This window comes from Peromyscus californicus, unplaced genomic scaffold (assembly GCF_007827085.1).
Source record: "Peromyscus californicus insignis strain IS unplaced genomic scaffold, ASM782708v3 Scaffold_13__1_contigs__length_99412109, whole genome shotgun sequence".
Classification (NCBI taxonomy): domain Eukaryota; kingdom Metazoa; phylum Chordata; class Mammalia; order Rodentia; family Cricetidae; genus Peromyscus; species Peromyscus californicus.
The window spans coordinates 6,157,544-6,184,944 of NW_026294424.1; the positions used below are offsets into that span (position 1 = coordinate 6,157,544).

Below are 27,401 nucleotides of genomic sequence, written 5' to 3' on the forward strand. Positions count from 1 at the left end.
TGGCCTCGAAATCACAGCAATTTTCCTGTCAGCCTCTCAAGTGCTTCCCAAATGCCAGGATTACAGGCATGAGCCAGCTATTTATGCTTTTTAGGGGGTGGGAGAAGAGAAGAGGAGTGAGTTCTTAACTCAGGGAGGAGAAGAAAGATAGTTCTCTACTTGGCTGAGTCATTCACTTTATAGCCAGCCCAGATTGGCATATCTGTGATTACAGGTGTCTTATAGGGCCCTCAGGAATGTCCTGGAATTACATGGGGGTATAGGTTGTGAGCCACCTTGTGCTGGGAACCAAACTCTGGTCCTCCTATCTGCTGAGCCATCTCTACAGCCCCAACATTGCTCAATTAAAAAAAAAAAAATGTATGTGTATGCATGTTCGCCAGCATGTATGACTGTGTACCCATGTGTGTGCCTGGTACTCATGGAGGCCAGAAGACGACATTAAATCCACGGAAACTATAGTTACAGGTCGCTGTGAGCTGCCACTGGGTGCTGGGAATTGATCCCAGGTCCTCTGGAAGAGCAACTAGTGTTCTTAATCGCTGAGCCATCCCAGCAGCCCCTGAAGAATTTTGAATGGTGGTAAAAAGGATATGCCTCACTCACCATTAAAAAATGGAAAGAAAAAAAAAAAGACATACTTCAGTGCAAGTGTTACATAGGCAAGACTGGAATTTGGCGCAAGGGTGGAGAGGGGTGAGGATATGTTCAGAATAAGAGTAATAGTTTCAGATTTGTTATATATTAAGATAGAAACTCATGCACACAAAAGATAACATTTTTCTAAGTTTTAAGTAAAGTACTATCTAGGTGTAAGAAGTAGATGAAAGCTCCACATCGTAGGGAAGTTTTTCTTTTTTTTTAAAAAAAAATTATTTTTATGTGTTGAGGTGTTTTGCCTGCAAGTATGTCTGTGTACCATGTGCATACATGGTGACCGCAGAAGCCACTGGAGTTACCCAGGATGGTGAGCCTTCATGTGGGTGCTGGTAATCAAACTCAGGTCCTCTGGAAAAGCAGCCAGTAGTCCTAACTGCTGAGCCATCTCTCCAGCCCCAAAGTTTTTCAGTGAATGAGTGATGTGTGGTAGTAGGAGAGCAACATGGGTTATGATTTAGTGTCGGATGTGTTTTCTAACGTGTTTGATGAGAGTCGGTAGGGAGATGACTCATCTGGTAAAAGCACTAGCTGACTCACGTTTGGTCCTTAGAAGCCTTGTGGAAAGCTGAATCAAGTGGCCCCCCTCTGTATCCCATCGAGAGGTGGAGGCAGGAGAACTCCAGGCGCTCAGGGGCTATTGCAACAGAACTCTGCCTCAACAGGGTGCAATCAAGAACCAGCTTCCAGAAGTTGTCCTCTGAGCCCCACATATGTTCATGGTGTGAACTTGTTCTCTCTCTCTCTCTCTCTCTCTCTCTCTCTCTCTCTACACACACACACACACACACACACACACACACACACACACACACACACACACACACATACACACACACACGAGGCTGGTGCTGGCTTGGTGTCTAACACTCATAATCCAAATACTTGAGAAGTAGAGGCAGGAAGATCAGAAATTCAAGGCTATCCTTGGCTACATTGGGAGTTACAGGCTAGCCTGGGTTTTATGAGACTGTCTCAAACATTACTACCCCAACCTGCCAAAAAGTTGGTTTGGCTGGAATGTTTAATAAAGATAGAGATGAGCAGGTATGTACCAATCTTCTGCCAGTTTCAGATTCAGAAGGAGGTATTGCTTGGAGCTCTGACAGCTGTAGTTTTTATAAGCCCTCCAGGTTATAAGTTCAGGCAAGTCTAGACAGTTTAACAGAAAGGAGGAATGAGTACTTAGTAAATATTCTAATACCAGGTAGAATATGGGTAAAGCTTTCAAGAGACCTACCACTTGAGCTTTAGAACTCTCCTAGCTTTTGAAAGTAGGAGAGAGAAGTGAGGACTATAGTTAAAAGTTTAGCACCCATGGTGATACTAAAAACATGTTATAGGCTTGGAGAGGTTGTTCCGTGGTTAAGAGCACCTGCTGCTCTTCCAGAGGACCAGGGTTACATTCATAGCACCTACATAGTGACTCACAACCATCTATAACTCCAATTCCAGGGCATCAGAAACCCTCTTCTGGCCTCCATGGCTACTGCATGCACATAGTACAGATATACACACAGGCAAAACACACCCCCACACACAGAGGATCTTGGCAGTTTTCTGTAAAAATTAAAGATGTACAAACACCTGTCTCTAAGCAAAGTGTGTTGCCCACCTGGGCTGTCTTTAAACTTTTGTGGAAATACAACTAAAGAAAAAAAACTTTTTAAAAAGTTTTCTTTATGGGCTGGAGAGATGGCTCAGCCCTTAAGAGCACTTACTGCTCTCATAGAGGGCCTGGATTGGGTTCCCAGCACCTACGTGGTAACTCCAGTTCCAAGGGATCTAATGATCCCTTCTCTCTTTTGTGGGCACTGTACACATGTGGCATACAGGCAAATATATATATATATATAAAACATTTACACTGGAAGTGTTGTGCCCATGTCTTGAAACCCCCAAGCAAGACCACCACAGAGCCAATATCCCATGCAAGTACAAAGGGGTTTATTAAAGCAAGCAAGCCGGGCTTGGTCCTCGTCCAACACATTGGTCAGGTGACGGAGGATGGCCCTGAGCTCTCAGAGTGAAGGGTTTTTAAAAGGAAAAACTGCAATCTAGGGGGTACAAACAAGCCCTTGCATTTCAGGGTCATACTTCAGTTAACAGGAACGTTTAGCCAAGAGAAGAACTACAGAAGACAAAATACATTTGGAGACTCCCCCAGTACTATTGGAGACTTCGATGAATTAAACCTTTGTTTTAGCTATTTCTTGGCCAGCAGCTTACCCATCCTGGGGAGGGGGGGTTGCCTTGACTGGAGTCTTAACTGGGTGTTTATGTTTCTGAAACTTGGTTCAGCTTTTATCTTTGTATTGCTAGAAATGAAGTTTTCTTTAAAATGGAGTTTGTCTTGTTCTCTCAGAAGCAGACTAACCAGGCTGGACACTGGTAACTGGAAGTTGATATAGTCAGTAATAATTGAATATCTTTTTTTGTAATAATTGAATTTTTTTTCTTACGATGTCTTGGACTAGAGAGTTGTCTCACTGTTTATGAACACTGGCTGGGCGGTGGTGGCACACACCTTTAATCCCAGCACTTGGGAGGCAGAAGCAGGTGACTCTCTGAATTCAAGACCAGCCCAGTCTACAGAGTAAGTTAAGGATGGCCAGGGCCACACAGAGAAACCCTGTCTCCTTTGGGGGGGGGGGGGAACAAAAGCAAAAACACTGGCTGCTCTTACAGAGGACCCAGGTTCAATTCCCAGATGGCAGCTCACCATCTGTAATTCCAGTTCCAAGGAATCCAGTGCCTATTTTTGAGCTATTCAGGAACCATCCATGCAAGTGGTACGTGTACATACATTCAGGCAAACACTCATATACATAAATAAAAGGTTTATTTAAAATAATGAATAAATAAGATTTATTTATTATTTAAAATAATAAATAAATCTTAAACAGTGAGACAACTCTCTAGCCCAAGATATCTTAAGAAAAAAATTCAATTATTACAAAAAAAGATATTCAATTATTACTGACTATATCAACTTCCAGTTACCAGTGTCCAGCCTGGTTAGTCTGCTTCTGAGAGAGCAAACAAACTCCATTTTAAAGAAAACTTCATTTCTAGCAATACAAAAAAAGGTGTTTTTGATGTCATACATGGTGGCTTAGTGCTAATGAGATGGGCTCTGATTTTACAGGTGAGGGAATTGATTGCACAGGATTTGACCCAGAGCCAAGTGCTTAATCTCATTTTATTTTGATTTTGTGAAAGGATCGCATTCTGTTCCCCAAGCTGGTCCTCCAGCTTCAGCCTTCAAGTGCTGGGGACGTGTGTGTGTCCACAACTGGCTTTAATAGCCTGCTTGAAGATTCATACCCTTGGTTCTTTCTGTAGAAGAGACACCTGATTGAGCTTATCTGTTCTATCTGGGCCTTAATCTTTTTTTTTTCTTTTCAAAACATTTTTTTAATGTTTATGGTGTTTTTTTTTCGGGCATTTATGTCTGCACCACGTGCCTGGTGTCCATGGAAGCCAGAAGAGGGCATTGGATCCCTTGGAACTACAGTAAGACAGGTGGTTTGAACTACCATGTGGCCATTGGGAATCAAACCCAGGTCCTTTCTTTCGAACCATCTATATTCAGTCCTTACCTTCAGAACACTTCCTAGTCCGACCATTTCTCATAGTCTGTCACTATCCAAGCCATCCCATCTCCCACAAGAATGCCTTCAATACCAGTCTTAATGTTTGACTCTTGGCCCTCTATTTCCCATTTGCCACAGACAACACAATGGTCTTTTCAAAACAGAAACAAGACCAGCCCCTCAGTCTTGCTCCCGTCTCAGGCCTGTTTCCCCTCCTCACTCATTTTCTTGCTACTCTGTTTGCACTATCTCTGGTCTCTGCCATTTGCTGTCTGTTCTGCTGCCATGTAGATTACAATCACTAGTTAAGAAAATGCCCTACAAGCTTGGCTTCAGTCTGATCCTTTGTTTTGTTTTTTTTTCAAGACAGGGTTTCTTTGTGTAGCCTTGGCCTTCCTAGAACTAACTCTGTAGACCAGGCTGGCCTCGAATTCACAGAGGCCTCTGCCTGCCTCTGCCTCAAAAGTGCTGGGATTAAAGGTGTGCACCACCACTGTCCAGCTAAAAGTTTATATGGGCTTGCATAAAATAAAAAAATAAGTTAAATACTTTCTTACTTCAAGAGGGAAGAACCAGGGCACAGTCACAATCTGAATAAAGCAAAATTCAATTCCAACAGTGTAAATAACTCAATGTCCAACATCTGGGATTCACTCACGATCTTCTGGGCGCCTCCAAGGGGCCTGGGTCACTTCTCCAGCCCCGCCCTCTGCAGCACACACAGCTTGTGTTCTAGTCTCTGGATGGCTTTACTCCACTGCTGCTGCTGATCTTGGTGGTCATCCTAGGATACTGGCATCTCACCAAGAGCCTCTCCTGGGCTCCCTTCAGGGACGCCAGCCCTGCTACCCAGTGCCAAGCCTCAGCTACTCTCCATGACCCCTCATGCCTTCAATACCAGTACCACCTGGGTGACTCTTCCACTACCAAGTTCAGCTGCCCACAGGAGGTACAACCATGGCTGCTTCTGGAACACAGCTTCTAAGTACTGGTCCTGAGGAAACCCTTTCCAGAAGACTTCATCTCAGTGATGCTGGTTCTCTTCTAATCACCAAGAATTTCTTAGCTCTAAATGACCAGCATCAACTGTCCCAGTAATGCAAAGGTTTCACTTCAGTGGTGGTGGCCTCTTGTTAATCACAGCTGACCAGAATGACAGGATCTTAATTCAAAATAGCAAATGGCCCTGATAGTCTTTAAACTTCCCGCTGAAACCCACAAGCCAAGCCTCATATCATCTGCACTGCTCAAGATTCTGTCTCCAAAGCTCCTACAGAACAGCTCACTGAGCTCTCAACACTTAATGGCTTTTTTCCCTTTTATAAAGCCCAAAGTTCCAAAGTCCTTCTATAATTGTCCCCAAAAGATGGTCAGGTCTTCAACAACAATATCCCACTCTGCTGGTACCAACTTGTCTTAGGGTTTCTAACACCATGACCAAAGCAACTTGGGGAGGAAAGGGTTTATTCAGCTTATGCTTCCATATAACACTTCATCCTCAAAAGCAATGAGGGCAGGAACTCACACAGGGCAGGAACCTAGAGGCAGGAGCTGATGCAGAGTCCATGGAGGGGTGCTGCTTACTGGCTTGCTCCTCATGGCTTGCTCAGCTTACTTTCTTATAGAGCCCAGGACCACCAGCCCAGGGGTGGCCCCACCCACAAAGGACTGGGCCCTCCCCCATCGATCATTAATTAAGAAATTGCCCTAGATGCTGGAGAGATGGCTTGATGGTGAAGAGCGCTGACTGCTCTTCATTTCCAAGCACAACAGCTCACAATTATCTGTAATTAGTTCCAGGGAATCGAATCTCCTAGACTCGGAGAGTACCAGGCACAGACAAACATGCAGGCAAAACATCCATACACATAACAAAAACCTTTCAAAAAAATTTAAGCCGGGAAGTGGTGGCGCACGCCTTTAATCCCAACACTCAGGAGGCAGAGCCAGGAGGATCTCTGTGAGTTCAAGGCCAGCCTGGTCTACAAAGCGATTTCCAGGAAAGGCGCAAAGCTACACAGAGAAACCCTGTCTCGAAAAATCGAAAAACAAAAACAAAAACAAAAAAAAAAAAATTAAAACATTAAAAGCTTGGCCTTTAATCCCAGAACTTGGGAGGTGGAAGCAGGCAGATCTTAGTGAGTTTGAAGACAGCCTGAACTACATAGCAAGTTCTAGGACAGCCAGAGCTACATAAGAGATCCTGTTTTTAAGGAATTGTGGGGGATGAGGTGATGGCTCAGTGAGCAGTAAGACAAGTTGCTTACCTCCTGTCTCAGTCACTGTTCTGTTGCTGTGAAGAGACACTGTGACCAATGCAACATTTAGAAAAGAGATCATTTACTTGGGGACTCGCTTACAATTTCAATTAGTCTGTTACCATCATGACCAGAAGGAGAAAGGCATGGTGCTGGAGCAGCAGCCGAGAGCTTTACATCCTAATCCACAGGCAGCTGGCAGAGAGAGTGAGAGAGAGAGAGAGAGAGAGAGACAGACAGACAGACACTGGGCCTGTTATGGGCTTTTGAAATCTCAAAACCCATCCTCAGTACACCTCCTCCAGTAGAGACACACCTACTCCAACAAGGCCACACCTCCTAATCTTCCCTAATGGTTCAACTGGGGACTCAGTATGCAAATCCATGAGCCTGTGGGGCCATTCTCACTCAAACCACCACATTGCTCAAGCATGAGGATATGGGTTTAGATTCCTAACACTCCAACAGATGGACATGACTGTGCCCAGGCCTGGAACCCCAGTGCTGAGGGGAGAGCAGAGACAGAAAGAAGTATTGGGGCTTGCTGGCTGCCAGCCTCATTTCAAGTTTAGTGAGAGATCCTGTCTCAAAGGAATAAGGCAGAGTGATAGAGCAGGGCACCAACATCCTCCTCTTCTGCAACCTCCCCTCTCACCTCCCCCCCTCCCATTTTTGGTTTTTACCTCTACAAGTTAGGTGGAGGAGAGTACCCTTTCCTTCTTGATGGGCAAACCCAGGAACATTTTCTGGTTTTTCTTGTAAAGCCCTTTGAGTACTTCTCATTGCTCAGACAGAAATGTTCAGAAGCCCTGGAGGTGCAACCAGCCCAGTTGTATGTGGTAATGTTTACCCTAGAGAGGTGGGGGCAGGTGCGTCACTTGTACCTGGTACCCCTCACACGTTGCTACAAAGGAGGCTGGGAAAGGTAGGCTAGCAGGTGTCTAGAAGAAGCAGCAGATTTGTAAGTGTCTGGCCTGCTGTGACACAGGTAGAAAACTCTAGGGAGGAGCCAGTGGAAAGGGTGCTACTCCAGGTCAGGAAATCTGTTTAGAACAAGTTCGGTTTTAGATGAGTCCAGAGTGTAGGGGTGGTGGGGAGCTGCTTGTGAATCTAGACCTCAAGGTTTCTAGAGGCACAGCTGAACACTAAGAAGTACTGAGTGACTCTTTAAAGCTATGTGCCTGGAAGCAGTTCCAGAGAGAGAATGGGTAGGGGGAAAAGGTCTGTACCTGGGCATGGCCTCATATCCAAGTTAGAAAGCAAAAGAGAATCTGCAAAGAAGACTGACAAGGGACTGGAGAGATGGCTCAGCGGTTAAGAGCACTAGCTGCTCTTCCAGAGGTCCTGAGTTCAATTCCCAGTACCCACATGGCAACTTACAACTGTCTGTAACTCCAGTTCCAGGGGATCTGACACCTTCACACCAATGTACATAAAATAAAGTTAAATAAATTATTTAAAAAAAAAAAAAAAGAAGACTGACAAAGTCCCAGGAAGTTAGGAGGAGCACTCAAGACCCCAGAAGTCAGGAGTGAGATTCTGGGAGACAAAAAACAAAAAAACAAAACAAAACAAAAAAACGTTTTTTGCTGCTGCCAGGCCAAGAAAGAGACCTGGTGTGTATTTAGTGACATTGGGGGCTTGGAGGGCGCTGACTGAGGGCGACGTGATAGGAACAAAAATATGAGGACATGATTGACAGTGAAGGACAGGCACCAAAGCTACACAGAGAAACCCTGTCTCAAAAAGCAAACAAAAAAAGCTGTGATGAAAGAGAAGAAAAGTGAGGTGGGAACTGGAGAGAGACATGGGCACAGTTTCTGTGTGAACTGCAGGAATTACAGTATTTATGTCATGAGAGACAAGCTGACAATAAGGGGACATTCTTGGGGGGAAGGTGGGTGCATAAGCAGACTGCCTCAACACTGTGTATCCAGAGATGGTGGACAAACAATTGTGGATGATTGTGTCATCCCCGTCCTCCCCAAAACATCGAGTTAGGGGAAATAGTAGAGCGATGTCTAGACCCTCCCTTCTTGTATTTTGTTTGTTTGTTTTGTTTTTTTTTTTCGAGACAGGGTTTCTCTGTGTAGCTTTGTGTCTTTCCTGGAACTTGCTTTGTAGACCAGGCTGGCCTCGAACTCACAGAGATCCGCCTGGCTCTGCCTCCCGAGTGCTGGGATCAAAGGCCTGCACCACCACTGCCCCGGCCTATTTTTGTGGTTTGAGACATTCTCTTGCTATGTACCAGATTAGTCCTGAACTTTCTCTTTTCTCTTTTTTTTTTTTTTCCTGGAGCTGAGGACCGAACCCAGGGCCTTGCGCTTGCTACGCAAGCGCTATACCACTGAGCTAAATCCCCATACCACTGAGCTAAATCCCCTAGTCCTGAACTTTCTCAATCCTCCTGCATCAGTCTCCCAACATACTTTGCCCTTAGTCTTTGTTCTAATTCCCCTTGAAAAGCAGGGCTTTAGGCTTGCTGTTGTATAGGGAGAGCAGCTGTTCTCAGATGGTAGCGCTCAGTTTTGTTAACAGCTGTCCACAGGCTGAGACTCCCACCCTCACAGAGAGGAGAAGCCAGGCCCATAGGTTAGCCACATCAGCACCACGTGGGGAGGGTGTTTTCAAGTCAAGTTTTTTGAGAAGAAAATCAAAGTTCTGAAACCTGATTATGTGTATAGCATTTAACAGCTAAATATTCATAAGGTAAATAATATGTACAAAAGTTATAAATGCATTTCTTTTTCTCACAAAAAAATATCAATTTAGATGTTTATATAGTGAAAGTTACCACTTTAATATTATAACGTTCTCCAAAGAAGGAAGAAACATTTACTTTCAAGGATGTAGTTTCTTTATCTAGATTTCAGATCAGTACTTTGGAAAATGAAGCCAGGTATGATGGTACATGCCTTTAATCCCACGACCCAGGAGGCAGAGGCTGGAGGATCTGTGCAAGTTCAAGACAAGCCTAGTCTAAAGAGTGAGTTCTAGGCTAGTCAAGGCTACATCCTAAGACCCTGCCTCAAAAAAAGAAAGTGTGTATGTGAGTGATTGCATGTTGGCATGTGTATCACTAAGTACCTGGTGCCCAAGGAGGCCCAAAACAAACAAACATTTCAGAAACTAGGGGGTTATCTGAATTGAAATTCAGAGAATTGAAAGTTTGATCTTTGATGAGGGAAATCTAGTTGCTAACTAGAAGTCAGTGCTCTGCTTATCAGTGTGATCACTTGTCACTGCTGGGACATGTTTGATTTCCCCTAGGGAAGTGGCACTTCTTAGATCACGCTACTCAGAAAGAGTATGTAAATGTTTCTAGGTCCTTTGCATCTGCTCACTCTGTCACTACAGCACAGTATCCACAAAAGACAATGAAAACATTGTACACCAGAGCTACCATGGTAGTGCACAAACAATCCCAGCATGATGAGCAGAGACAGGCCAGCCTGAGCTACATGGTGAGACCTTGTCTCGAAACAGTCCAAAGCCTGGAGGGGTGATGCATGCCTTTGGTCCCAAGCACTCAGGAGGTAGAGGTAGGTAGATCTCTGAGTTCCAAGACAGTGAAGGCTATACAGAGAGACCCTGTCTGGAAAAACTAAAAACAAACAAACAAACAAACCACAGCAATTCAGTGGGAGAAAAGGAAGGGAAGGAGAGAGAGAAAGAAAGAAAACATTCTAAACTGGTAGAGCTAGTGAGACTAGCTTAGTGTGGTGTGTTGGTGGCCACTCCTCCCTGTTCCTCAGTGTATATATATATATTGGTTTTTCGAGACAGGGTTTCTCTGTGTAGCATTTGGAGCCTGTCCTGGAACTCTGTAGACCAGGCTGGCCTTGAACTCACAGAGATCTGCCTGCCTCTGCCTCCTGAGTGCTGGGATTAAAAGCATGCACCACTACCGCCCGGCATCAGTATAAATATTTAAAGCATTAAATTTTCAGCCCCTGACAGGTAGGTAGGTTCAAGGAGCAGGGCTCAGCATATGCAGATCTGTGTGCAGCTCTTCTTCGTGTGCAGAAACACCTGCAGAAAAACTAGGTTTTGAGACCTTGTTTCTCTACTTGTTATGATCTCACGATTAATGATGAAAAAAAAAACTTTCATTGTATATAGTAGTTTCAAACTTAGAAAAATAAAAAAATAGTGACTAGAAATCCAAGATACCCTTACTCAGATTCTGCAAACTCCATGTTGTTGGTATTCTCTTCTACTGTATGAATCCTGGTGTCTGCAGTATAGAGCCTGGGACACTCTATAATGTAACTGTTTCAGCTTCTCCTATGAGAACGTTTCTTTCATTAATTGTGATTAAAGCCATGAAGCTCACATTGATACAATATTGTAGGATTTCTAAATTGTGCTTGGTGACCCACACCTGTGATCCTAGCACTCAGGAAATAGATGCAGGACAAGGAGTTCAGGGTTATCCTCAGTTACATAGGAAGCTTAAGGCCAAAACCTTGGCTGCAGGATGAATTGCCAGTCAGTAGGGCTGGGAGAGATGGCTCAATTGTTTAGTTAAGAGTGTGTACATGCTGTTCTTAGAGATGACCCAAGTTCAGTTCCCAGCACCCTTGTTGGGCTACTCCCAGCCATCTAACTCCATCTCCAGTTGGATCTGACACCTTCCCTGGCCTCCACAGGCACCTGTACTCATGTGCACATACTCACATAGAGACACACACACACAGTGTTAAAAAATAATTTCAGAAAAAAATTAAGTTGTCAACCAATTAATTTTATTTATTCATTCGTTTGTTTGTTTGTTTGTTTTGTGATGTGTCTTAGAGGCTTTCCGTTTGTGAGCTTTTGATGGGCAGTACATACTGTTTATTGGGCCATCTACAGTGCATTTCTACATCAGGTGAACAGTGTGCCTTTTGTGGAGTCACTCTAAGTATCAGATATCAGAACATTCAACATTTTCTTCAAGGAAAAATAAGTAGTCAAATAAACTAATTCTGTTTCTAAATAGAATCAAAAATTTTATTTGTAATGATTCGTTTTTCTTGGTTGTAGCCCCGGCCACTATGAATACACTGCCATGCACCATTTTCTCGGCTCCTTACAGAAGCTGCCTCTTGAAACCTTCAGCACGGGTAAGGAGCAATTGAACATCTGTTTACTCAACTGGAAGTTAACTGAAAGTTGGAAAAACATAGGGTTGTTAGAATTAAATACCTTTGAAGCACTCCTGTAAGTCATGGTGACTGGCCTGTAGTCCTCACTGGAACCTCAACAACTATTCATTGTTTGAGTAGTACTCTGCTGTATGACTGCCATTCATTGCTGGGTATTTGTTTCTAGCTTTTTCTGCCACAGACAGTCCTACAGTAATACGTTTGCCATTTTCAGGGTAACTGTGTAGAGGCAGAATTCCTGGGCCAGAAGGTGTCTGTAAGCTAGGCATGATGGTGCATATCTATTATAATGCCAGCCTTTGGTAGCTTGAGACAGGACGATAATGGGTTTGAAAGCTTGAGCTATATATTGAGACTCTATAAAACGTTTATGTATTTTGCACTTTAGTATTTAGGCCAAATTGTTCTTCAGAGAGTCTGTTCCAGTTGAGACTCATGAGTAGAAAGTACTGTGGAGTGGCACCTCCCCACCCCCAGCACTGTGGAGTGAGAACTTAGTGGTCTGGTTGTGTTGTCTTTATTACCCACCTATCTTTTTGTTTACGTACTGAATGCTGTTTCTAATGGCCCAGTACCGACCCTGGGAGTGAAATGAGCTGGTTGATGAGACCAACAGAAAGCCTGCTACAAACACGCTGGTTAATGGGAGCCCTTGGGGCTCTTACTAATTAGTAACTGCATGCTGGAACACGCAGGGAGAGCTCAGCAATGAACATGTAGCCTTTTTTCATTCAGTTCCCAGTGCCCACGACTGTCTGCAGATCTGGCTCAGGCTGATTTTCCCTGCCAGTTAAAGAATTGAAAGGAAGAATTTCAAGCTAAACAGGTAGCAGCAGAGAAATCCCAAGCACCGTAGACAGAATCAGCAGCAGGTAGAGAAATGGGTTCACTGGGGGTGAGGAGACGCAGGCATGCAACAGGCACACAGAAAAAGACCCTCCTCAAAGCAGAGGGGGAACTGGGGAAGCTGAAAAGCTGAGTCTCTTCTCAAGGGCAGGGCTTTTTAAGTCTCTTAACTGCTTCAAGCCAATAAAGAGTTGGCAAGGAGGAAGCAGTGCCTCAGAGGAGGATTGACCCGAGGACCATTGCACAACCAATGGCAAAGATTCAAAGCACAGAGCAGTTTGGTGAGGATGTGTATCTGTGGAGCTTGTCATATGAGTGAGGTAGCGTCTATACATAAAAAGTGACACTTTCGGTAGTACTCTAATTCCTACTGAGAGCAGAGGTAGAAGAACAGCTGGGGCAGTTTTGCCCTTAGGAAGAGAACAGGCAAGAAAGCCACCCTAAGAATCCTCGGCAGGCTTGATCTCTGCCACCATCGTCACCAGAAGCTACACTGTGGAGAAAGCCATTTGTCTCCTTAAAGAGTTCAAGGAGCCTTTCAGCCGACTTAAGTTTAGAAGCCAACTGTTGAGTTTCTTCAACTATAACCTCATGTGGAACATTAAAAGACAAGGCTAGTGAGGAAAGCTCCTTGACATCATCATTAACATAAGTCTTGTTTAATAAGGTGAGGCGTAATTGTGTAGCCGGGACTATGCACCAGAACCTTCTTACCGGAATCCTGTAGAAGACCTACCGGCATTGACTTACCAGCAAGCAAGGCTTCTGCCTATGTGCCAGCTGTAATGTCCTGGGGGGGGCAATATGGGCCAAACCTGAGTAAAATCTGGGTTCCACTTGTTGAAATCACACCGGGACAGCAGCATCTAATTGACATTTTTAAAGAGAAATATCTTTTTTTTTTTTTTTTAAAGTTTTATTTATTATGTATGCAGCATTCTGTCTACATGCATGCCTGCAGGCCAGAAGAGGGCACCAGATCTCATTACAGATGGTTGGGAGCCACCATGTGGTTGCTGGGAATTGAACTCAGGACCCCTGGAAGAACAGCTAGTGCTCTTAACCTCTGAGCAATCTCTCCAGCCCGAAAAATATCTTTTTTAATAGGGTTATCCAGCAATGTTTCAGAGTCACGGTTTTGATATCTTTTGTTTTTGTTTTTTATTTTTGTTTTGAAACAGGGTTTCTCTGTAGAGCCCTGGCTGACCTGGAACTTGCTCTGTAGACCAGGCTGGCCTTGAACTGAAGGGTCCACCTGTCTTTGCCTCCTGAGTGTTGGTATTAAAGGCTTGTACCACCACTGCCCACCCATTTTGACATCTTGACTAATTCCCAAAGCCCGTGAGTTTGCCAACAGGGTATCTGGCAGGTGACATGATTGGTACACATCTGCAGTCCCAGCACCTGGAAGGTGGAGACCAGTCTAGATTACACTGAGACCCTATCTTTTGTTTTTTGCTTTGTTTTGTTTTTTTGTTTTCAAGACATTGTTTCTTTGTATAACAGCTCTGACTGTCCTGGAACTCAATTTGTGGACCAGGCTGGCCTTGAACTCACAGAGATCTGCCTGCCTCTGCCTCCTGAGTGCCACTCAGCTGAGAAGGAATATGATTGGTTAGGACAAAGGATATCATATTATAGCTGTGAGAAGTGTTCCTCTAGAAACAGATAGTGTTATCAAGAAGAGACTCACTAATGAGAAATGGATGTTCAAATTAACATCTCATATGGTTAAGCATAGCATCTGAGAACTGTTTAACATACTGATTATTTTAAACCTGTCTGTACTTTTCTGCTGGGTGTTGAAGACCATGGAGGTGGCCAAAACTAATTTATCTATCTATCTATCTATCTATCTATCTATCTATCTATCTATCTATCTATCTATCTAACTATCTATCTATCTATCTATCTATCCATCTATCTATCTATCTATCTATCTATCTATCTATCTATCTATCTATCTATCTACCTTCTATCTAACTATCTATCTATCTATCTATCTACCTTCTATCTAACTATCTATCTATCTATCTTCCTTTTTTGGTCAAGGTCAGTTGAAGATTGGTCCTTGAGGGTTACTTGGGCTTGGGAAGGGCCTTGGCCTCCTCTAGTCTTTTTTTTTGTGGGTTGATCCCTCTATGTGAGGATAAGTCAAAAGACTGGCTTGACCATTGTTTCATTTGGGAATGTGGAGGAATTTTTTCCTCTTTGTTGAACCTCCTCTTTGCAGGCTTGGCACTGGTCAGAGTCCACTCCTCCCTCAACAAGAGGAGTGATTTTCCACAGTTCCAGTACAGGATATTTTGAGAGATGTGCCACTGTTTCCTGGGACTTTGTTGACCTTGGAGGACAAGGAGGAAAATATTCTCCCTTTTAGTTCCTCTGACCACATCAGTGTATGCTTCCAAATGTGGTTATTGAACACCCAGAGATTTGATTTGTTTTGTTTTGTTTTATTTTTTGGGACAGGGTTTCTCTGTGTGTAGCCCTGGCTGACCTGGAACTCACTCTATAGACCTGGTTGGCCTCGAACTCAGAGATCTGTCTGCCTCTGCCTCCCAAGTGCTGGAATTAAAGGCATGTGCCACCATCGCCTGGCTCAGTTCAGTATTTTTAACTAATGTGTAATATTTAGGTGAAGCCTGAGCAGAAACTAAGCACTTGAAAATAAACCTTGAGTAGACACACCTAAGTTTACTACAGCTAGAATCTGTGGGTCCATGCTGTAATATTTAGCAAGATCCTGAAAGTAAAAGAAAATTTGGACATAGAAAATTTGAGGAGAATTTTCTTCTTGTTTACAGAATAGCTCTAATTGGAGGATGGCATTATAATTAAGAATTGCCCCTGGGAGCCACTTTTTATTTTTCCTAGAGGGTATTTAGGCCATGCACTGGTTGAGAAAAGACTAAAGCTTTCTCTAAGCGTCTACGAGTCTAACTTGTTCCAGTTGTCCAGGAGGCAAGTGGGGAACTTGAAGGAGTCTTGGAGGGTTTCATTCCCATCTGTAAAGTGAAAACAAGATTGAAAGAAGCAGATGGAAGTTCACCTAATCCTCCGCAAGTCTCTCAGACCAGCATCCAGAGACAGCCATACCTTGCCAATTGAAGGGTGGTCAATGCGACCTAAACTCCTCAAGACTGGTTCCCAGTGTGGGACTGAGTTGCACTTATCCATGCCTGAAGTTCCAGCCCTGCCACTTTTCACGTGTACCCTAAGTATCATTATTGGTTGTATTTTATTTTCCTTATAGGATAGTCAAGGTTAAGACGACATGCATTTTGCGAGACAGAGCTTTTGGGTTTTTATTTGTTTTCCTGGGATCTAAATAATGACCTGTTTTTGTGATGTAAGCTTAGTAAACTCTAGCTCCTGCAAAGGGGAGTAGGACCCCAGTGAATCTGAAATAGTAGCCTAAACAATAAAAAAGGGGATCACTTGTTCTGTCTTGGGGTCTCCCTAATCTCATGGTTTTTTTTTTCATTTTGAGCTGTAAATCCTTATTATTATTATTATTATTATTATTATTATTATTATTGTTTTAAATCCAGATAGGAAGCAAGCATGATAAACACCCATGATCGATCGAGCGATCGATCCATCTATCTCTATCTATCTATCTATCTATCTATCTATCTATCTATCTATCTGTAAGTAGACACAGCAAAACCACAAACAAGACCACTCCATGGGTAGAAAGAAGTTTATTAGGGAACAGACTACCCAATGTCTCACAGGGTGGAGAACAGCTGCCCAGTCTGGGAGAGCAAGAGCCTTCACAGGGTTCCTGAAGGCTTATGGGTAGATCCTTCCCTCTTGAGAGATTTTTTTTTTCTTGCCTTGGGTAGAACAGGGTACCCAGCTGAGCCCACCAGGAGGTAGGTGCCTGTGCCTGATGCAGTCAGGTCAGTTTATGTGTAGCAGATATCCCTTGAGGTCGATGGCTGGTTAGGGAGGAATGAGGAAGCTGTGATTATCTGGTGTACAAGGTCCCTGAGTCCCTGGGTTTCTGAGAAATGCTGAGGGTTAGGTTTCTGTCTTCTCATGGCCATCCGCCCCAGCTAAGCTTGGGTAGCCGTTGCAGGCTGTCGGCAGCTGTACCACTATTTTAGGGGCCACTCTGTGGCCTAACGCTAAATTAGGTATAAATGGAGGCTTTTCTGTCCCACCCCAGTCCCATAGCCGCTTCCCAAATAATTGACTCAGGCTTAATATTAATTACAAACTGTTTGGCCTATGGCTCAGGCTTATTAGTAGCTGGCTCTTACATCTTAAATTAACCCGTTTCTATTAATCTATATATTGCCAATGCCACATGGCCTTGGCGTTACTGGTCTGCTGGCATGTTGCTCCTTGGGCAGCTAGCTGGCATCTCTGACTCTACTCTGCCCTTTTCCTGTATCTCTGCTTAGATTTCCCACCTGCCTCTATCCTGCCTTGTCATAGGTCAAAGCAGCTTTATTTACTAACCAATGGGAGCAACACATATTCACAGCATACAGAAAGACATCCCACATCAATTAGGAGGGACTTCTCACAATTCACTCTATGTAAATTGGGTTTTAAGTCCCTATAATTTAAAGGATAGTAAACAAAGCAGCACAACAACAACAACAAAATTGTAAAAGAACTCAGAATGTGGTCATATTAGATTGTTTCTTTTTTAAACCTGTTATTGCAATTGAAAGCCTCAATATTAAAACAAAGCAGAACATTAAGAAAAAAAAAACATCTTGGAGGCCTAGTGTTGCCTCTTAAGTCTAATAAAAAAAGAAATACAGTAATAACCAGAGGGTTTAGTCAGAAAGGAAACTTTATGGGTGCCACCATATTTGGTTTATGCCATGTGGTTACATTAACCAAGATGGCAGTGAAATCACATGCCATTGGCCTTCTTTATAACATTAGCAAAGATGGCAGCCCACCACATGGTTGCTCTGTCTTGATGAGGTCAATAGCCAAGCTGATGACAAGCCACGGGGCTTGCTTTTTGTTCCAAGATAACCTGGCTCCCTGATGAGGTGCATCCCTCTCCCATCCCACAGATTAAATGTGGACCTTTTTACCCTTTTCTGTAAACAGACCCTTTGGTTAGTTAGCCTGGGTGTAGGAGGAAGCAGTACCATGGCCTCAGCTGGTAAAACAAAGAAACAGGAAGGAATTCCGTAGTCTAAGCTCAGGGGAGCAGAGAAGCTCTTATCAGCTGGAGGCCTCTCAGATAGCTTACTTTTTTCTAGAGAGAGGGAGAGAAGAATTTTACCAACACCCGATTTAAGTTCAAAACAGCAGTTTGCCTGTCTCAGTCCCAAGCAGGCAGAAGAGGCAGGATAGGAGATTCAGGTGCTTTGAAAAAGCCAAAGATTTGTCTGTTTCCACATAGAACTATTTCCCTATAAATGTCCTTCCTTCATGCACCGGGGTCAGTGACCAGACGGTGCAGCATTGCTGTGGAGCCAGACCCTAGGTTAGTTTTAGTATCTTTTCACAGGTTTCTGGTCACCGAACAGTTTCACTGGTTTCCTAGGGTACACACTCTCTTTCTTGTAAGAAAGAAGAAAATAAAATTACCAATCCCATTCTAGGACACGGACCAGTACCAGCAGCAGCCTAACAGACACACCTTCCTATCCTCTCAGTGTTTAGTCTGATTTCTAACCTTGATGAGTCAGTGTTCCTCAGAAGAAATCCTGGACGAGCCTCTAAAATGCTACAGTCTAGGAGTCTCGATCAAGTGCATTTCTCCTGCCAGTTAAAGGAAAAATCTCAAGCACAATGAGCAGACACTGCAGACAGAATCAGGAGCTGAGGAGAGGAGTTTACTGGGAGTGAGGAGACACACATGCAGCGGACACACAGAGAAGAGAATGCTCTGAAAGCAGAGGGAGAACTCAGGAAGCCAAAAAACCCAGTCTCTTCTCAAGGGATGGGTTTTTAAGTCTCTGAAGAGTTTTTCTCCCCTAATTTCTGGTTGGTCAGTTTGAAGATAGATGGTTGGTTGGCCCAGAACTGTTGTAGATCATGAGCCAGGCATGAACTTGTCGAGCTAGTCCGTCAGCAGGGGCCCTGCTGGAGGGAGACAAAATGCCTATAAGGCCGTGTTTTAAGCTGCCAGGCTTTTGTCTCAGAGTCAGGAGGGTGAGGAAGAAGCTGGCCATATTGGAAATTTGCCACCTTTATTACCAAGCCATGGCCCCTCTCCCTGTCTGCCTACCTAAGACCTATCTAACTCCTAGTCACTCACAACCAACTGTAACGTCAGCACTGGGGCATCTGACATCTTCTTCTGGACTTGGCTATCATCTGTACTCATGTGAACACAAACACACATATAAGTACAAAAAAAAAAGAAGAAGGAAGAAAGAGAAAGAAAGGAAGGAAGGAAGGAAGGAAGGAGGAAGGAAGGAAGGAAGGAAGGAAGGAAGGAAGGAAGGAAGGAAGGAAGGAAGGAAGGAAGGAAGGAAGAAAGAAAAGTCCAGAGAAAAGCCTATAAATGAAGCTGGCTGTGCTAATCCCAGCACTTGGGAGACTGAAGCAGGAGGACTGCCTTGAGCTTGAGGCCAGCCTGGGATATGGAGTGAGACTCTGCCTTAAAAAGAAGGGGAGGGGGGACTGGAGAGATGGCTGAGAGGTTAAGAGCATTAATTGTTCTTCTAGAGGTCCTGAGTTCAATTCCCAGCAACCACCTGTAATGAGATCTGGCGCCCTCTTCTGGCCCGCAGGCATACATGCAGGCAGATACTGTATATGTAATAAATAAATAAATCTTTAAAGAAAAAAGGTTTCAGGAAACATTGAGCAGTGTGCTCTGTGGGTGTCAGCTGCAGTTCAGGAGCAAAGCAAATGGTAAATCTTGCTCTTGTTGTGGGGAGTCCACCAGAGATGACCACTCAGACACAGTTTATAGCCTGTTGAGTCTTTATTCCAGCTGGCACTCAGATATTTGGGACCCAAGTGTAACCCCAAGTATTTAGAGTAAGGGATTTTTTAAGACCAAAAACCATATATCCTGGTATCTTGCTCAGCAGCTGAAGGGGGAGGTCATTAGGAATGATTAGACAATGGACAAAATTTATGACATCCTTTGCTTATTTAAAAAAGAACCAGCACCAGGTGGTGGTGGTGGTGGCGGCAGCGGCGGCGGCACACGTCTTTAATCTCAGCACTTGGGAGGCAGAGGCAGATAGATCTCTGTGAGTTCAAAGCCAGCCTGGTCTACAGAGTGAGTTCCAGGACAGCCTCCAAAGCTACACAGAGAAACCCTGTCTCGAAAAAAACCAGAAAAATAAAAAAGAACCAGCAAGCCTGTGAAATGGCTCAGTGGGTTAAGGAACTTGCCACCAAATCTGATAACCTGTTTGATTCTGAGCATTCACATGGTACCTGTACAACACATTTGTGTGTGTGCACACATACACAGATTAAATAAATACATTTTTTAAAAAGAACCAGTGCTAAGAATGTAGCTCAGTGGTGCAGCTCTTGCCAAGCATGTTCAAGACTCTAGGTTCAGTCCCCAGTACTACAGAAAAAAAAAACCAAAAGAATTAGCTGGTTGTGGTGACCAACACAAACAATCCCAGTGCTAGAAAGTCAGAGGCAGGAGCATCAGTCAGTCTTAGATACACAGTGAGTTTAAGACTGGGCAGGCTCCATGAGACCCTGTCTCAAAACAACCAAAACCGAATAACTAAAGCCAGCCACTGAAATGAGGTGCTGTGGGGCTACCTCCCTCCATCCAGTCAGCGGCACATATCTGCTCTTTGCTGTTGGGATTTCTAGTTTGTTTGTTTGTTTACTGTATATATTTAAGGTATACAGCATTATTTTTTTTTTTGAGGTAGAGTCTTGCTGTGCAGTCCAGGCTGGTCTTGAACCCCTTTCTCCACCCTCCTGGGTGCTGGGATTATAGGCATGTACCACCAGGTTGCCCAGCAGGGTGGACCGTTGATGCACTTATCTTGAGATACATAGTAAAGTGATATAATTCAGCAAATTACTGAAATTATCTCGTGTAACTTCCTTATTTTGTTATTGGTAAAAAGTACTCAAAATGTACTCTCTTTTGGCAAGTTATTAATATGCAGTATTGTTAACAGTAACCTCCTCATTTTTACTTCTGTCTCCCAGGCTCAGAATCTGTTTTTTTGTTGTTGTTGTTGTTACAGGTGCCAGAAAAATCCATACTGCTCCAGTCCGATCCTTGTTCCTGCTGCGCCCTGTGCCCTTCCTGTTGGCAACAGGTGGTGGTTATGCGGGGTACCGGCAGTATGAAAAGTACAGGGATCAGAAGCTTGAGAAGCTGGGGTTGGAGATTCCACCCAAACTTGCTAGTCACTGGGAGGTAGGACTGAGTGGGCGTGAACTGCTTGCATCTCAAACAGCTGTCACTATCTAAATTGCCCCCATTGAAATTGTTTGAACAAATCACATCTTCTTTCCTGGGGCTCATGTCTCTGGTGGATTTTGAACTATTGTGGGAGTCACACCTTTGATGTGCTGTCAAACTTGTCTTCCCATGCACCTGAGCAGAAAGTGCTTGCTGTTATGATCATTTATTGCACTGGTATTGCCACCAGCCATCTTGGCTCTTGTTCTGGGGCTGAGGAGGGTGACCTGTTGCCTTTTGTGATATGGATTCATTCTCACCAGGAACCAGACTGTTGGAGTCAAATTTCTTTATTATCATTAGTGCTCAGAATGCCCCACACCAGTTTGTTACATGGTCAGGGATAGGGCAGCCACACTATTCTTGAACCATGCATCTTGCATAATGAGGTACCTTTTCCACCAATGCTTTCTCTGGCCCAGGTGACCCCCTGATTCAGTAGACATTCAGTAACTATTGAAATATGATGTAAAGATGTAGTTTTAGGGCCAGGGAAATGGCTCATCAAGTAAGAGCATCTGATGTACAAGCATGAGGATCTGAGTTCAGGTCTCCAGCCCACAACTACGAAGCTAGATGTGGTCATGTGACTTGTAACTTTTTCTGCCGTGGGAGGGGCAGACACAGGAGGATTGCTGGGGCTGCCTTGAACTTAGATCAAGGTTCAGTGAGATATTCTGCTTCAAGGAAACAGGGTGGAGGGCGGTGGAGCAGAACATCTGACATCCACCTTGAGCCTCTGTTCCAATAGCCACACGTACGTGTCATGTATATACTCATACATATTTTCAAAAGCCCCACAAGATTGCCTTCTCTTCATCCATAATTTAACAAAAGAAAAACCTGACTCATCAAAGGACCAGTGGTTGGTCCCCGGAGCCTGGACTGAGGCTGAAGCTGAGGACTGAGGCTTTCTGGTATTTGGATTTTCTCAGGATTTCCTCCATATAGTTTATCTAATACAGCTGAATCCTGTGTAAGGCAGTGGCAGGGCACCATCATGCTGATGGCAGGTCACCACATACCAGCTGTATGAACTTGGAAATGTCACTTTCTCTCTGGTCCTCTGCATCCTTAGGTGTGAAGTGGCAAGTTGGGTGGGAAAACAAATGATACTCCTCCATGTTCTAAACAGTCTCTGTAGCTGGTATTTGTTGTCACTGGTATGTGATGAGCTTCCTTCCAGGATAGTTTCTGGAGTGTTTGAGGTTTAGACCATTTTCCTCCAGTAAAATCCAATGTTAAAGATTTCTATCCATCCCCTCCCTCATTCCATCCCTTCCTCCTCTTCTGCCCTCTTCCCTTCCCTTCCTCTCCTCCCTCTGCCCCTCCATTTCTCTGTGGCACAGAGGATTGAACCCAGGGTGCCATGCATGCTGTGAGTGCTTTGCCACTGAGCTGTATTCTAGTCCTTTTGAATCTTACTTGAGCCAGAGTCTTACTAAGTTGCTTAGGTTGGCCTCAAACTTGTCATTTTCCTACTTCATTCCCTGCAGTAGCTGGTCTGAAATGGTGTGCACCATGGTTTACAGGATGGCTGTAAAAGGATGGGGTCAGGTAACTTGAAGAGGCCATGCCTAGACTGACGAGACACTGATGTGTGTGCCTGTGCGGTATGAGGTCTCAAACACCTGCGTTTAAACTGTGGGAGTTAGGTAGCCATCCTTACTTGAGTAACATGGCTACAGGATTCCTGGGTTTTCACGTGAGATGCCGGCAGTTCATTTCACAGAAAGTAGTGTGCACGGTCGACACTATCCTGAGTGGCAGCAGGACAAGGAGAGACATGAATTAGCAGCACTCCTTATCCCCGTTCCCTACCTAACTGTAATTGCAAATAAAGAGATTTTCCCGGTTGTTACTATTAATTATTGTGGAACTTTTAAAATAATGAATTAAGGGAGCTGGGGAGTGGCTCCATGGGGAATAGTGTTCACTAGGCAAGTTGGAAGACCTGAGTGAGTACAAATTGCTAACACCCACTTAAAAAGCTGATGGTTGCTGTTATATTGAGCCATAAATCACCAGCACAGCTGAGGGGATAGGATGATATTGTTTTACCAAAAATAGCACTTTTTGGATTTCCAGAAGATGGACACGAGGGAGTGGTCAGTATCCTCGTGTTTCTATTAACTAATACCTATTAGTGTGCCAGCAGCCAGGCTTTTTTTTAAATAATTCTAAAATTTCTCTCCATAAAAACATTTTCTCATCTTTCATATCAGACATGTTTGTTTGCCTGTGACAGGGTCTCACTAAGTGGCCCAGGCTGACCTAGAGCCTCTTTTTTGTTTGTTTGTTTGTTTGACCTAGAGCCTCTTAAGTGCTGGCTTACAGACATGAGCTACTGTGCCTGCTCTTGAGTCAGACATCTAAAGACTATGGCTATAGTACCTGTGGTGGTTTAAATAAGAATGGCCCCCATATATTTGAATGCTTGGTCATTAGGGAGTGGCACTACCTGAGAAGGATCAGGAGGTGTGGCCTTTGTTGGAGTGAGTGTGATTTTGTTGGAGGAAGTGTAGCACTGGCGGTGGGCTTTGAGGTTTTAAAACCCTAAGCCAGGCCCAGTGTCTCTCCCTGATGCCTGTGGATGTGGGTGTAGAACTCCGAGTTGCTCCTCCAGCACCATGTCTGCCTGCACGCCACCATGCTCCCTGCCAGGATGATAATGGAGCAAACCTCTGAACTGTAAGCTAGCCCCAACTAAATGTTTTCTTTATAAGAGTTGCCTTGATTGTGGTGTCTCGTCACAGCACTAGGACACTGACTAAGAACCTTAGGTTCCTTCGGTACTTTGTGTAATTCTGTTGAGGTTTTACAACAGAAGGAGGAAGGTCAAGCATTTTAACAATTTTATGACGAATTACACGGGCCGAATATAGTATAGCATGTAATGCTTGTGTTTCCAACGCACAGGAGGCAGAGGCAGGAAGATTGCTGCAGATTCAAGGCTAGCATAGCTATTTTCAAGCCAGACCCTGCCTGTTAAAACAAACAAACAAAAACCAAACGGATTTTGAGCAGAGAGAACTTATTTCCGGAACTGATCTGGACCAGTAGGCTGTTCTTCCCTGAGGTGGAGCACCGGGAGATGAAAAGATGAAGAAAATAGAAAAGCTGGGGTCAAGAGATCTGGAACAAGTTGTGTCTTATGACAAGCAAGTCTATTAAGAAACTCTATCTTAGCTGGGCGATGGTGCTGCATGCCTTTAATCCCAGCACTTGGGAGACAGAGGTAGGCAGGCTTTTGTGAGTTCGAGGCCAGCCTGGTCTACAGTTTGAGTTCCAGGACAGCCAAGGCTACATAGAGAAACCCTGTCTTGAAAAACGAGAGAGAGAGAGAGAGAGAGAGAGAGAGAGAGAGAGAGAGAGAGAGAGAGAGAGAGAGACAGAGACAGAGACAGAGAGACAGAGAGAGAGAGAGAGAGAGAGACAGAGAAAGAGAGAGACAGAGACAGAGAGAGACAGAGACAGAGAGAGACAGAGAAAGAGACAGAGAGTCAGAGACAGAGAGACACAGAGAGAGAGAGAGACAGAGAGAGAAAGAAAAAGAAAAAGAAAGAAAGAAAGTACATACAGCTTGTCTTCTAGGCTCAGGCTATCCTAACCTTGTGGCTGTTCTGTTCCTTTTGTTTTGTTTTGTTTTGTTGTTGTTGTTGTTGTTTTTGAGACAGGGTTTCTCTGTGTAACAGTCCTAGCTGTCCTGGAACTCACTCTGTAGACCAGGCTGGCCTTGAACTCACAGAGATCCACCTGTCTCTGCCACCTGAGTGCTGGGATCAAGGTGTGCACCACCACGACTGGCGGCTACTCTGTTCTTGATGGCTCTCCTTTAGTAGTGACATCTCCAAAATGCTGAGGTCTTTACTGCAACTGGACTGCTCTTTCACCAATAGACTCTCCTGGGCTCTCTCTTCAGGGACTCCAGCCCTATCACACAGTGCCAAGACATGACTGCTCTCCATGACTTCTTCATGCCTTCAAAACCAGTACCACCTGAGTGACTCTTACACTACCAAGTTCAGCTGTTTGCACAAGGTGCAACCTTGGCCACTTCTGGAACACAGCTTCTGTGTCCTGACCCTGAGGAAACACTTCCCAGAAGGTTTCAGTGACGCTGTTCTCATCTGTCACAGCTGATTCTTCAGCCCCAGCTGACCAGCACCGGTGCCTGTAAAGTGGTGCTGGTCTTTTGTTAATCACTGCTGATTCTTCAGCACCAGCTGACCAGAACCACAGAATCTTAAATCAAAATATTAAATGGTCCTGATAGAGAGCCTTTGCTTCTTTCAAATGTTACAGACTTTGAGACCACTAAGGAAAGACCACAGACTTAATACAGATAATAATCAGCCAAATGTATTGTAGCAGCAGGACCACAGTCTCCAAAGCCAAATCAGACATGCGCACTGAAGCCGGTGGACAAAGGTGAACATCACAATTACTCCACTTCTGCAGAGTGTACAGCTCTGTGAGGAACTGCCTCATTCCGCTGCCCATAGCAGTAAGAGCTTACAGACACCAGGACAAGCGGTTAATTATTTCACAATAGTTACACAGTTCTGGGGAGGGGGTAAGGGATTTTCAGGAATTTGGGTCAGAGGCCAATGACTGCTAAAGTAGATGGGTGGTTCAAAATGGTGTTTCCTTAGCTGTCACATTACCCACTGGCTTAGATCATAAGAATCAAATCATTGATTCCAGCAGAGGTACAGGTTGAAACTGAGCCTGTGGGGCCAATATTTTAACAGAATTGATTATTCTTTTTTTTTTTTTTTTTTTTTTTTTTTTGTCTGAGACAGGGTTTCTCTGTGTAGCTTTGCGCCTTTCCTGGAATTCACTCTGTAGACCAGGCTGGCCTCGAACTCACAGAGATCCGCCTGCCTCTGCCTCCCGAGTGCTGGGATTAAAGGCGTGCTCCACCACCGCCCGGTGATTATTCTTTTAATGTATGTTAGCAACCAATTTAAAATGCAGGGGTTGGAACTGAAGAGATGGCTCAGAGATTAAGAGCATTGACTGCTCTTCCAGAGGACCCGGGTTCAATTCCCAGAACCCATATGGCAGCTCACAACTGTCTGTAACTCCAGTTCCAAGGGACCCAACACCTATGGCAAAACACCAGTGCACATAAAATAAAATAAGCTGGGTGGTGGCATACACCTTTGATCCCAGCACTCAGGAGGCAGAGCCAGGCAGATCTCTAGGAGATTGAGGCCAGCCCGGAGTGAGTTCCAGGAAAGGTGCCAAAGCTACACAGAGAAACCTTGTCTTCAAAACCAAAACCAAAACCAAAACAAACAAAACAAAAATGAATCTCAGTACCTCATCCAGGGTTCACTTCTTGGGTGGCGTTCCAAGTGTAGGTTCTGGTTCTGTGGCCCCTTGGTGGTTCTTTTCTTAGTGAGGGGACTCGGGTTGGGACAGTACTGAATGGGCTGCACCTGTATCCACTAGGAACCAGAGAATGTTCCCCCTATTTTTCCTGTGACCGTGGGCTCCTGGGGGCTCACTGGTATGGAGCCCTAGCCCTGTCAGTCTGACCTTGTGAGACTGAGGGTCTGTCTTCCCTTTTCCTGCCTGTGTGGGCACCCATTCTTCCAGTGTCCGCTGGCCCCTCTCCAACCTGGCCCAAGGCTGATTTGGTCCCCTGGGGTACTCTTGGTTTCTATCAGTATCTCTAATGTTAAAAGTCTTCAGGACTGTTGCCAATAACTGTGACCTATTCAATCCCTCAAGCCCTTCTAATTTCTGTAACTCCCTGTGAACATCTGGGGCTAACAGTGTGACAGAAGCCATCTTAATAGATGCTGGTTTTCTGGGGTAAACTCCCTGTCAGCCTCCCCGAGGTGCTCCAGGAATCCAGCAGGAGATTCTGGATGTCCCTGAATTACCTCAGATTCCACTGAGAGATTAGTTGGTGTCTAGTGCCCACTTACCTTGGTCAGTGTTGATGAGGGCGATATTTGATGAGCTCTTTTTTCTGCATCCAGCTTGGTTGCGCTTCTTGGCTTCAGTCATGATTCGATTCCTCTCCTCAGCAGTGACATGGTCCTAGAAGCTGCTTACTGTACCAGGCTTTTTCTTTTGGGCCACCAATCACTTTCCAAGTCATGACCCGGAGACTTATTATTAGTTTTGAATGCTCAGCCTTAGCTTAGGCACGTTTCTGGCTAGCTCCATTAACTTAATCTGTTTCTCTTTATCTACTTTTTGCCTCGAGGCTTTTTGCTTTTCTTTCTTTCTGTATATCTTACTTTCACTGCTTCTCTATGTCTCGCTGGCTGGTGTCTGCCTGGCTTCTGGCCCCAGGCCTGTCTCCCTTGTTCTCTCCTCCCCCTTCTCTCTTTTTTCTTTTCTCAAAGATTTCTGTTCTCTCCCTCCAGCCCTGCCTATCCTTTCTCCTGCCTAGCTATTAGACATTCAGGGTTTTTTAAAAGATTTATTTATTATGTATACAGTATTCTGTCTGCATATATTCCTGCATACCAGAAGAGGGCAC

The 27,401-nt window shown here is 44.5% G+C and overlaps 1 protein-coding gene across 6 annotated transcripts in view; it reads left to right on the forward strand.

Annotated features, from left to right (window-relative positions):
• The window catches only part of Pisd (phosphatidylserine decarboxylase), a 46,658-nt gene that overhangs the window by 659 nt on the left and 18,598 nt on the right, over positions 1 to 27,401 (forward strand). For 4 of the 6 annotated variants that reach the window (XM_052736295.1, XM_052736298.1, XM_052736299.1 and 1 more), the window contains exons 2-3: positions 11,540 to 11,619; positions 20,676 to 20,851. In XM_052736295.1, the coding sequence (XP_052592255.1) occupies positions 11,551 to 11,619; positions 20,676 to 20,851 (245 nt within the window). In that variant the 5' untranslated portion in view covers positions 11,540 to 11,550. Of the gene's footprint in view, positions 1 to 3,137; positions 3,254 to 11,539; positions 11,620 to 20,675; positions 20,852 to 27,401 lie in introns of those variants that run through there. The other 2 variants (XM_052736297.1, XM_052736301.1) reach the window with 2 other exon arrangements.